General features: G+C 35.7%; 1 protein-coding gene and 1 long non-coding RNA gene across 3 annotated transcripts; one reads left to right on the top strand and one right to left on the bottom strand.

Annotated features, from left to right (window-relative positions):
- Positions 1 to 25: 25 nt before the first annotated feature.
- Positions 26 to 3,831, bottom strand: LOC120347702 (CDP-diacylglycerol--glycerol-3-phosphate 3-phosphatidyltransferase, mitochondrial-like). The gene has a single exon (XM_039417766.2). The coding sequence runs from the start codon at positions 3,824 to 3,826 to the stop codon at positions 2,039 to 2,041; it is 1,788 nt and encodes a 595-aa protein (XP_039273700.2). The 5' UTR covers positions 3,827 to 3,831; the 3' UTR covers positions 26 to 2,038.
- A 2,275-nt stretch (positions 3,832 to 6,106) lies between these two features.
- Positions 6,107 to 9,776, top strand: LOC144429917 (uncharacterized). Of its 2 annotated transcripts, none has more exons than XR_013479169.1 (3): positions 6,107 to 6,173; positions 8,068 to 8,295; positions 8,761 to 9,776. It is a non-coding gene; the product is annotated as an uncharacterized LOC144429917 (long non-coding RNA). The 2 variants fall into 2 exon arrangements; XR_013479170.1 differs by lacking the exon at positions 6,107 to 6,173 and adding an exon at positions 7,732 to 7,766.
- Positions 9,777 to 12,741: the final 2,965 nt, after the last annotated feature.

The following is a 12,741-nucleotide window of genomic DNA, read 5'->3' as shown; positions in this document are numbered from 1 at the left end:
TTATTCTAATAAAGCATAATTGAACTTCTGAATTACGAAATAAAATAAAAGTATACTCAGTAGGCTCGTTCTTAACAACTTCAAATATTGCTTAAATCAGTACGTATCTCAATATTAGAAATTCGAAGCTATTATATAAACATGGATTCGAGAAATACAACAAAAATCACATGACAGTGATATACAAGTACGATTAAATACTATTAATCTTTATGAACTTGCTAAAATACTGAAGTGACAGATATTGTTTTTTACACACAAATGACCCAATAGTTTGGTATTCCATTTTAAATATCAGTACCGGTATATATAATCTATAGCAAGGCTCTTTGAAGTGAGGGTCCCGCCTCCCAATGGATCGCGATAAGGGCTTGATGGGGTGTTGCGGTAAAATCTTTCATCTTATGTTAAAACAAAACATTGATCAAATTTCAAAGAATTAAAACCAGTAATGACTGTTTAATTTTGTTAACGAACGAATTAATAAATTTTGTATAGTTGGCTCATTTTTATCAAAGTGCAAATGAGATTTACCATCACTGAAATAAAATCAAAATTCAATCTTTTTGCAAGAATCCAATATGCAAGCAATTGGTCCCATTGAAGGTATTGTCAATTTTAATATTTTTTTAATTGAACATTTTAGTATTATTAAATTTTTTTTTTTTTAGTTCCTGAGGGTCGCAAAAAAATATAGCCTACTGCAGGGCTACTCAACTGGCGGACCGTGGTCCAAATCGAACCTTTCGAGTATTGGATTCGGACCGCACCTAATTCTTTATTTTGTCCCCACTTTTTAAAGTTTCCTTTTATAAATTGACTTTTATAGTTTTGAATATATATGAAAAAAACTATAACACCATAATAAATAAAGTTGAATTGCTAATAATCATTAGTCGGCCGAGAAAAGGAGTCTAAAAAGATGCCGAAATATAATTACTGAAAAGACCGGACCCAAATGATTTTGAAGTTTTGTATGCGAACCTATGGTAAAAATAGTTGAGTAGCCCTGGCCTACTGTATAATATTCCAAAATTGCAAAAGAGTGTCAAGGAGAATAGAGCAAAATGAATAAGTACGTGTTCATACAATCCGCTAACAATGTAATCTCATTTTGAATGGTGCAGTGTGCAGTAAAAGGAAAATATAATAAGCGAACCATTCATCTTAACAGTCTTGGCGTGAAAAATTACCATATTTATCAGAGGTATATGCTTCATATATCACAAAGATCAGGGAGGGAGCAACAGAAGGGAATATTTTACCATTATAGTGACTATAATAAGACATATTCTAGTGGAAGCTATATAGAATGAAATACTGCTCTTTTGTTATCATCAATATGATTGCAGTTAAACAAATACAGCCTGGAATATGATTATGTACAGCGATACCTCGATAGTCTAACATATTTCGTTTAGGATTGGTTTTAATTAACCACCGATTTGTTCGAGTATCGTAACATTTTTTGCCAAAGAACAGCAATAATTATTCAAATGTGTACATAACATAAGATCAAACGTAATAAAGATAAAAGTATAAAACGTTTTTATCAGTTACCGTGCATCTGAGCAAATTTTTGTGGCCTCTATAGGATTCGTTTTTTGTTTGCGATATTTTAATAGGAAATCGCGCACCTTAGAGGTTCCGCTTTCGCGATAGTTGCGCAGATTGCCGACTCTAATGTGAGTCTGTGACAAATTGGTCGACTACCGAATTGTTCGAGTATCAAGCTGTTCCTCTACAGAGGTATCACTGTACTTTAATTTAGACCCAACCATTATTTATTGCCCAGGAAAGTCTGTAAGTGATAAATGTCCACTAGAGGTAAAATACATTTTAGGTTCACAAAGAAGATAATTGTACTTGAATAAAAAACACTGCATAGATTTTATAGCAGAAAGTGAATTAGCAAGCATTTTACAATTGGAAAAAGAGATCACAAAGATAAAATTTTTGGATTAATGACAATAACATTTTCAATAATTGAATGTGTTGTTTCCATTTATATCTGAGTGTTCATTCATAATTTTAGCTATCAAAAGTATCGTTTAATGAAAAATGTGACAAAAGCAACCCATCTAGGTACATTATACCGCGGCTGTTGAAAAGTTTCAGATGTAATTTTTCTTGTATGCTTCATTAAATAATTTTGTTCATCATGAAGTCTTTGTTGAAGCTTGGGATTTTTTGTGACAACAACTACTTGTGCTTCCAAGTCTCTGCTAACAGATCGTAAACCAAAATTAGGGGAACCAATTAATGACATACTTGGAAGTTTTTCCCCAGGTAGGTAACAGAACATACCTTTTCCATGAAATGTCCACCCATCACGTATATATTCCCATAGAGAAATATCTTCTTTTCTATTATATAGAGCAACCTTTTTTGAGAATTTTTTGCACAAATGAATGTACACAGCTGGTATATATCCTGAAAATCCTTTACTACCAAAGAAACCATTTGCCTCGGGAGATGACAGCAAAATGTTGTAATTAGCAGCGTTATTTACTACCTCGTAACAATATTTATCAGTCACATTGAAATAACCAGTCGTGAAAGACACTGTACTTCCTTTAGGAAACGTTTTCATGAGAGTTTCTGTAACAACTTCATCCTGACGAATACCAAAAAGACCCATCTGTATTGTGGGATAAACCCATGTATCAAATTTACAATTGGTATTCTGCTTGTCACTTGTAGTTTGTGAGATAAAATTTTGGGTCATCTCATGAGTGCTAATCTGTGAAGATTCATAATTCTCTACAATAGACTTATCGAATCCCAATAGCGACAATGCAGCATTGCTGATGGACGTAAGAAATGATGTGGAATATTGAAAAAAGTTGCTTAACCCCAATTTTGTCTTCGATATTATTCCTTCTTGAAACAACTTTACATTAGTAAGTGCATTTTGTGCAAGATGTCTTTTAATCAACGCCATTACACTCTCTTGAGCCCCTTTTTTGAATGCATTTTCATCTCCCTCGAAAGGATGATGATCGCCATTATAAGTTAATTTCTGATTTGTGTCAGAGACTAGCTGGAAAGAAAACATGCCCACTGTGTTTACCAACTGGTGAAAGTAATCAGCAAGTTGGCCGCAATCATGAAACACCATATAACGATCTTGTCTATTCACAAAGTAGTCATTGCTCAAGTTAGCTCCACTTATTATAAATGTGTCATCGAAAATAAACACTTTCAAATGGGCAACTCCAATTACTTCATTCCATCGGGCTGGTAAATATTTTTTCAACAAACCTCTTAATTTTGGAGTGTGATATAGTGAGATTGTCAATTTATCTGATCCATTGTATTGGTCAATTAATGGTTTTAGCATTGTTTTTGAATTATTTTCTCCCCTTGATCCACGAACATAGTCAAGTAATATGTCAACTTTTACATTATTATCAGTCTTTTTTGCAGCGTCAATCACAGAACCAACAAGATCTTCTTCTAAGCCACCATTTCCCAAATAAAGAGCAGCAAGCACAATTCTTTTTTGAGCATTTTTTGCTTCACTCTTCAATTTCTGGTAGAAGTCTGTGGGAGTTTCTAAGATTTCGATATTTTCTCCTTTAACACAAAATTCTGGTGCATACCTACTCAACCACGAAAATTCATGACCCACTTTTGTTCCCATCTCTGTATTTTTAGGACGATTCATGCAGCATGTCAAGACACATAAGTAAGTTAAGTAAATAACTCCGGGGAACACTTGATCTTGAACAAAAAACATACAAATTGTTGAGCCAGGATAACTAGAAGTGCATGTGGTACTACACCATACCAGACCCGGGGACTGCATGTATGCACAAGACATGCAAGATCATAGTGGCCTAAAGCCCCAAAAAGGTGTGGTCGGTCTCGTTTATATAGTACCTAACGTACTTCTAGTGGGCATACCGGTAGCATAACAATTTTTGCACATGTCAATCCCAATATTCCCAACCCCCACTTGACGTCACAATCACGCCATAGACCTTGCCAAAGTATACCTACGATTGCTCGAAATGGTACGGTACCGGTATCTGCCAGTCTGCGCCGACGGGTCTCATGTAGTTTCGTACCTAACATACTTCTAGTGGGCGTAGCATAACAATTTTTTCAGGTATCAATCCTAACCCCCACCTGACTACGTCATTCAAAAATTACGTCACTACGACGTCACAGTGACGTAATAGAGCCCTTCAAACCATACGAACTGCCATCCAAGACGCGCAGACGAGCGCCCGAAATCGAACACCTATTTCTCTCGTTTTCTCAACACTACGATCCCAAAAGGAGAGAGATCGGTGACGTTAGTCAGTTCTGTATCGTCGGCGCCGATGCTATTTCGGGCGATCGTACGTATATTTGGCAAGCTCTATGACGTCAGGACGTGATTGTGATGTCGTAGTGACGTAATTTTTGGATGGCGTAGTCAGATGGGGGTTAGAATAGACATATCAAAAAATTGTCATGCTACGTCTACTAAAAGTACGTTAGGTACAAAACTACACGAGACCCGTGCCGACGATATAGAGCTCACTAACGGCAGCGATGTCACCTGACATTGTACTGGATAGGATATACATATTTATCCCGGGGGAGAGGAAAGCAGATAAGACGGCTTATCCATATGGCGAACCACGGCCTCTCGTCCGGTTACCATTCCAAGTCGGGTATGGGATTAGTTTTACTGTATTCTGGTATTGTTTGTTTTCGGAAGCATGGACTACTGCTGACATTCAAATTGAAATTCTTATTACAAATTGTATGTCTATTATATCATATTTTCATATCTGATCGAACGGGTTCTAGGCATATTAATATATACATTATGTATAGTATATTGCAGATTATACTCTTATTTGAGCATACATGTCTTGAGTACTTATACAACTCGTTCGGGCCTTCCAGCCTTCTGTGGTTCTAGGCATCATTGAACAATTTCCTCTCCTGGTCTTATAATTCATCATTATAGCAGCGGAGTACTACCAACTCAATAGTACATCCTGTTAAAATGTGAAAATTTTTCGCATCTCTAGACTTGTTAAATCCTCCAAGTGCAGTTTTAAGTATTCTATGGCGTCTGCAGCTGCCGCAAAACCATGGCGGTGTTTCCATACCATGGCCGCTACGGCCAAACCTATGGCGACTGACTTTTTAGCTGCCCAAACCAATGTCGAGCTGCCGTTACCGCGCAGCAAATTGAAAACCAATGGCAGGTAAAATTTTGCTGCCGTAACCGCGGCAGCTGGGCCGTAAGGACAGGGCTGTCCCTTATGGTGACAAATATTGGATAAGTTGGAACGTTTTTCTTATGGATACAGTGTTGATGGATTTGGGGTTAGGGTTTAAGTAGATATATTTCCGCATGATCAATTAGAACTTGGTACATTAGTTTAAGAATAGCGCTATAAAACCATGGCAAGAGCTGCCGCGGTTCGTTCGTGGCAGGAGCTGCCATGAAGTGGTAAGAACTGCGCCTCTAAATCATAGTGTCCATTATAAATTAACTATTTACTCAATCATAAAAAAAAATTATATTTCAATTATTTTACATTGAATAAATCCAGAAATCCTAAACACAATTGGCAATGTTAAATGCCAGTTGTGTTTAGGTTGAATTGCTCTACATTCGAGACCCTTTGACTTGATATACTAATCTAGTACCGTACTACAGTACTACGGGTATTCCCTAGAAATCATTCTCCTCCTATTCATGTACAACTCGCCAATGATGCTTTTTTCATTCATAGGTATTTTGTGATAATGAAATTACGATACTGCATTATATTTTGCTGTTACATCTACTCATACTATTATAATTATTTACATTTTTATTTATCATTCACTTGTCTTTTTTTTTTTTGCACCACCCCATATGAGTGGGATATAACCAGACAATTACAATATTAAATTTAAAAAAAATATTGTAAAATAAAATAATGGTCTCTTCACTTGTCTTCTTATATACTACTTTGACATCCCTCTGCAAGCAAAAAAAATACTGAAATAATGCTTGTTAGGTCCTATCAACCCCTTGTGACTCCGGAAATATTTTCCGATGTTAAATTCCCGACACGCTTGACTTGGTTCTGACAGATTATTATTGCTTCGAAAATCATCGTGCGACTTCCTGCGTTTTTCTGTGTTCTGACGGCGCTGTCTCGCGTCAAGATTAAGTGAGTGACTTATAAATAAGTAAGATATAAATAAGTAGATTAAATAAGAGATAAATAAGTAAGAGAATTACAGGATATCAAGTTGACTTTAGAAAGCAAATGTATATTAGTAAAATTAAAGGTATTGCCGCAGTTTCTATATTTATCAAAAGTATTTCCGATGCCGAATACTATACAGCTATAGGAAAAAGGGTGAATGACATGGTGGAAAAATTTGTATTCAATGGAAGAAGCATACTGAAAATAGGGAATTTGTGCAAAACCAAAAAATTTGGGGGTTATGATATTATTGACATACCCATTTTTACAATGTGTATGTACATAACTAGTGTCTTGGATTATTATAAAGCTAGAGAATGTGATTATAATGAGGACTACAATCATATTTGTATGTCCTTTGTTGAATACAATATTGGACAACAACTTAGTACATTTTGGGGGATTAGAGCTAAAAATACAAGTTTACATAGATTTTGTCCTCAACGTGAGTGTAGATTAATATTAGAATTTTTGAGAAAACATAACATAAGTAGTACAGATATAAAAAAAGGTATGCATAAAACTATTTATAAAAAAAATTGTTATTTCTATTCTGGCAAACTATATGAAAACCTTTAATTTCAAGTTAATGTGGGATATTTCACCAGTAAAAACAAAACCTGGAATAAGAAATATTGCAGGAAATGATATGTGTGTGTAGTGTGTTATGTGGAAAAGAACCAGAATTTGTTAGCCATCTATTTATGAGTTGTGAATATTTTATTATGTTTTTGATTTTATGGAAAATACTGTTAGGAAATTAAATAATGCCAGACTTTTGAAAGATTATGAATCTTGTGTTTTATTTGATTAAACTATTTGTTACATTCCAACACTACAAGACGAGATTTAGATATTATTGTTCATTTAATTTCAATCACTAGATATAAAATATGGATACAAAGAAATTCTGTTATATTCGAAGGTAGTCCCCCTAATCAGCACTTAGTTATCAAACAAATAAAAACTGCAATCACTTACAGACTCAACATTGAAAAAAATAGAAAATCACCAAATTTTGTCAGAGAATTTGAAATACTAAGGAATTGTATTTGAACTATAAATCAAGTGTGTATAAATTTAGTATGTATAAAAATGAACATGTCTAATATATTTAATTTTTTACTTTTATTGTACATAATATAATTCAATATACTAAAAATTGATGAATTGTATGCCGATGCAATCAACACCTCGTCCTCAAACACTGATGGAATGGACATATGAAAAATGAATATTGGATTTTTTATCTTATGATTGCTCAAATGGTTATATACTTTTTGTTATATTTTATTATCCCATTAAAAAAATAAAAAATATTCAAGTTAGTTGTACACGTGGATTATTACACGATATACTTGACTATAGAACTGATAGAATGCAGATTACAAAACAAAATAGAGGAACAATCAATTAAGTGGGAAGGCCCTAGGACCGGTTCAGCACTCGGAAGCACATTGACAATAAGATTTTAAATTCACTTTAAAGCTCCCATGAGTAGATGTAGTCTAGTAGAGGGCCGCTTTGTGCTACGATTGTTCAGCATAAAAAAGAGTAATTTGAAAATGTTCTTATAGGTACCCAATACAGTAATGATTTGTCAAAGAATAGAAATTTTGATAAGAGATATGTGTATTTTAGGATCATGAAAAAGTTGCAGTGTGAGGATTTAGGCTGTGTGATCAAAGCGGTAAGCAAGAATATAAATTGACTGATGGGTGATTGAAATTGTGACGTCTGTATAAAAAAAAAATAAATTAAACACACATATTTTAACTTCAATTAATTAGTGTTTTATGATGGAGTTCTACTGATCTTGATAATTTTTTCCCATACCGAAAATTTTTCTTTGTAGGTTCTTCCTGCATCTGTTGCTAGGATTTCGGAGATGTCTGAATTTGAAGCAACGCCAAGTTTTGCAAACTGCAAAATACCTTTTTTGACATATGCAACAGCACTACTGACGTGGCTTCCCTCAAAAACGGAAATCTACTACTACTCTCTGAAACATCTGGAGACAAAAGACTGCAGTAGATCAGCTAAAATTTCATAAATTATTTTACACACTGGAAGTCTAAAACAGGTGATTAGCTCAGGGATTTTTTCACAAAATAAATGCTATACAGCTACATGCAACACATTCTGTAGTCATATTTAAAAAAACAACAACATTTAATTGCTTCTCCAGCGTATGAAGGGCTTCAAATACTAGTACCTTCAACATGTGTATATTAGCATATTAGACCAAACATCTGTCAGACCCCCCTTTAAGTGTGAGATAAATGTCTTCAAATTGTTCTACTATATCATACATATAAATTTTTCGTGGCGTGAAACACTTTTTAGAGTTAGACCACCGGGACTACTATAAACTAACATTTGCGATCAGACCTGCTAGGTGTTTTGGTCTAACTTGTCAAAAAAAGATTTCAGCTTCCTCCCCCCCCCCCCCCCCCTTCAAAATCTTCAGCTATGCCCGTAGGGCCTCACCCTAAATATTGAATGAATCGCCAAAAGATTTTCAGTTTAAAAGATGCATATTTTGCAGGTCGCGGGGCTGGGAATCCATCGGTGCTCCAGTTGATTGAAAAGCAGCAAAGAAAAATGTAGCAATGTCCAAGTGATAGAACCTAAAGTGCCTTTTTACTCCAGCTAAGAACCACTCCCAAAGCCTTAAAAACACCAATACCACTATTAATATAACTCGATATTCAGTGTTTATTCACATTAGTAATTAAAATAATAATTTGTATTCCTTTGGATTATTGAGAAAAAAACTTGGGTACTCCAGAAATACGTGTACCAAGATGACGGACAACTGAACATAGTATGTGTACCAGGTTAGGCCATACTTTTAGGTACAAATACTACAAAACTCACTTGGTTAGTCCCTGAACTCGTAATAGAACTAAAATAAGGACGTTTTGGCCTAACCCTAACGTGGTACACATACTACGTTCTGGTGTTCTCCTTTCCTTGGTACACATACTTCAGGAGTACGGAAACTTGACTGTAATCACGTACATCTTAATTTCCGTTCTAGCTGCTGTATTTCTTTAATTGGTTTTGTATTCCATGAGTCCTATTGTTCATCTTGTTGTTATTATTTTGGCTGCAGTACTTTGCGTATACATTTGCTCAGATTTTTTTAATACTTTCTCAAGTAGTGTTGTTACATCTTGACATTCAGTTACATTGTTTAATAGGTATTCGCTCATGAATGATTTGAAAATATTTTTCTTTTATATCAAGTGTCGAATGTTCAATGATGTGATGATGGAAATAAATTTCAGCTGCTTGCATGTGTTGAGATAGCCTTTGTATAATCATTGACTCTTAAAAAAGTTATTTATAGATTGGTTTGATAAATTTCTTGAGCAGAGCCTTGTGTTTCTGGGTTGCATTATTAACAGAAATTGCTGCTCTACCTATGCATTCCAGATTGTTGTCACATTCACAAAAGCTGCAGTGCGCAAATCGCTGGCGTTTCGTTCGACGCCGTTGAATTCTTTCTCATAATCATCACAGCAAATTTTTTACGTTTACTCATTTTATCTCTTATGAAGTTCCAGATCTAAACTAAATTCAAAGTTTAATTTACTGGTATATTCATTTATAAGGTTAAAAGCAAGGACACACGTCAAAATAAAGACGTTTCTTAGAAATAAGGACAAAAACAATTCCTAACACAAAGACCTTCAAAATAAGGACAAATTCTAAAAATAAGGACGTTGTGGCAGCCCTGATTATAGGTCAAGTGGAGAAAAAACTTCTGTGAAAGCTATAATACTTGAGATGGAGTGAGACCAAAATGCTGTGCTACTGAGCGTTTTTTTTTTATATAAAGTGCAAAGTATTCATTTTCGTCACCACTTTACCTACATCTGACTGACATTTTTTGCAATGCATCGCATTTTTGATGCCTTGCTTTCTTTCGACAAGGAAGTTGTCACATCATCCTGGTCATTTGCAAGACAGACTGTGTCTTCATTTTCACAATTATTTGTTCATTTTTATCGAATTTCTTCGTCCTTCAGCAAATATTCCGATCAGTCATCAATGAACAGAGCTAGTTTTCGAGCTGTGATGCAGGAGCGTCGTCGTCGTTAAGCATCTAGTCTGAACAAAACCAACCGTGACGCCCGCCACTTGGTGGTGCAACATCGCCTTTGTTTGTTTATTATACGGCGAGCGGAGTTGGACATCTAGTAGTAGTATATATTTACGGTCCTATCAACTATTTTTTCCCCTCCTAACTAGACAAATCAAAGCAGATCATGTTCGTTACATCTTCAATGCGTACCTATGCCATGAAATGAAGCATTTCTGCTAATTCATCACATATGCGTATAAATTATTTAAATTCATTCGGTAACCTTTGGAATCTCTTCAGATTTTGAAATCCCGCTCCACATAAATAAATAAAAATGATTTACTCTAGCATTCCCCTCCCCAATTTTATTCTTCCATTTTGAGAATATAATTTTAAATTCTAGAATGTTCCTCCCCAATATTTTTCGGGTGCGCGTCTTGCGCGACATATGACACATTAGGTGGGGGTTAGGAATAATCAGTCAGTAATCAGTAACTTATTTTTTCACCATGCTGAAAAATACAAACAATACATACACAATTTTAAAGAAAATATCGCATTCCAGGGTGAAAGAAGCGCCGAAAACCAAAACTGGTTATCGAGAGGCGGCACTTTTGAGAAAGTCTAACAAAACGTGATAAATACAATAAAGTCGAACGAAATATGCTATTTAATAAGTAAAATGAAAAAAACATTAGGTACGTCAAGGCGACCTGGTATAACATAAGCAAAATTCGGTATGCTATGCCCACCAGAAATAATTGTGGTACTAAACCAGTGGTTCTCAACCGGGGGTCCGCGAAGCATTTCCAGGGGGTCCGCGATTAAATTAAGATTTTAGAAAATTATTTGCAGTTTAATATTGTTTTTTTGTAATACGCTCAAACATTTGCTGCGTATGACAATGTGACAATAGCCTACAAAAATTATTTTGATTTATCTCCCGTAGACCTATTGTGACAAATACGAGTTATGACAGCACAATGATAAATACGAGAACGCAGCTACAGTGATCACTTTCTCCGTTTTGGTGCGCCATTTTGCCGTCGTACCCATAAGTATTGATGGAAGCATTACGTGTTATTGTTGCATTCGCCTCCCCTAACCTTTGTGAAAGTGGATTTTTTGCTCTCGTTCATATCAAATCCAAGGCTCGTCACCAACCAAACGTCGAAGACGATTACGTGTTATTGTTCCATTCGCCTCCACTTACCTTTGTGAAACTGGATTTTCTGCTCTCGTTCATATCGAATCCAAGGCTCGTCACCGACCAAACGTCGAAGACGATTACGTGTTATTGTTCCATTCGCCTCTACTTGCCTTTGTGCAAGTGGATTTTCTGCTCTCGTTCATATCAAATCCAAGGCTCGTCACTAACTAAACGTCGAATGCGATATGCGTCTATCGTTATCAAAAACACGACCACGTATTTCAAGAAAGGAGGAAAACATGGACTTGATGGTGGTGGAAGCCGCAACCGACCAGCGGTTACGCGAAGACCCTACGCTTAGCACAATGCGCCACACCGTCGAGCAATTTAATTGGCCACCAACAACCAACTCTTGGTGAAGTGATAGCACAAAGCAGTTGTGGAAAACTCAATTCCTAACAACATAGGTTAAAAAAAAGTTATCAGAAAAAGCGATGTTTTGAAGTACAAACAAAGACTGAAAAAGTGATTTACCATGAGTGTTTGTCTCCTCGGCACAGAGTGGTTCCCGTAACGGTACATTCAATTATATTTCCCCTACTGACAATACGATACATCGGAAACATTGTGAGTTGGTCAACGAAATTTTGATCTAAATCCGGGTTGGTAACTGGACGACGGAACGTGTTTAGTCCTTATCTTTTTTCTATGCATTCCCTTCTTCCAGGACAAATATGAGAAAACTAGGAAACCATCCACTTGATACGTTAGAATAAAGATAATTAATCAATTTCAGTGATAATTATCAAAGCGGCGATGATCGAAATTGGCGGCCAATTTTCGTTGTTGCGTAACTTGGGTATATATGCCTTTAAACGGGCTTTGTTTTTTTCAACACGTTCTAGCGCTATGGCTCTTTTAATTACTTCAGTCGGCATTACAATTTTTTGACAAGAATAGCGTTAAAAAGAACAATGCCAACAAGACCAACATAATAGCAAAACGATACATATGTACATTTCGTGTCCAATAAATCGAGAGACTCAAATGTGTAGATCAGGGTGGTCCAAACCCAGGACCGCGGGCCACATGTGGCCCGCCGCTCTATTATCTGTGGCTCGCGTCACATTCGGAGAGTAATCAATAAATCGCATTTCGTGTTGTTTCGTAATAAAATTAATCAGAAAAATCTTTTTGCATATTGTTACATCAATAATGTCAATGAATTGACTAGTGTTATGGCTAGCTGAGGCAACTAGCAAAATTGAATGCTGTGCATGGCAGTC

The sequence above is a fragment of the Styela clava genome, chromosome 11, assembly GCF_964204865.1.
Source record: "Styela clava chromosome 11, kaStyClav1.hap1.2, whole genome shotgun sequence".
NCBI classification, from domain to species: Eukaryota; Metazoa; Chordata; class Ascidiacea; order Stolidobranchia; family Styelidae; genus Styela; species Styela clava.
This window is presented reverse-complemented; position numbering and strand designations above follow the sequence as displayed.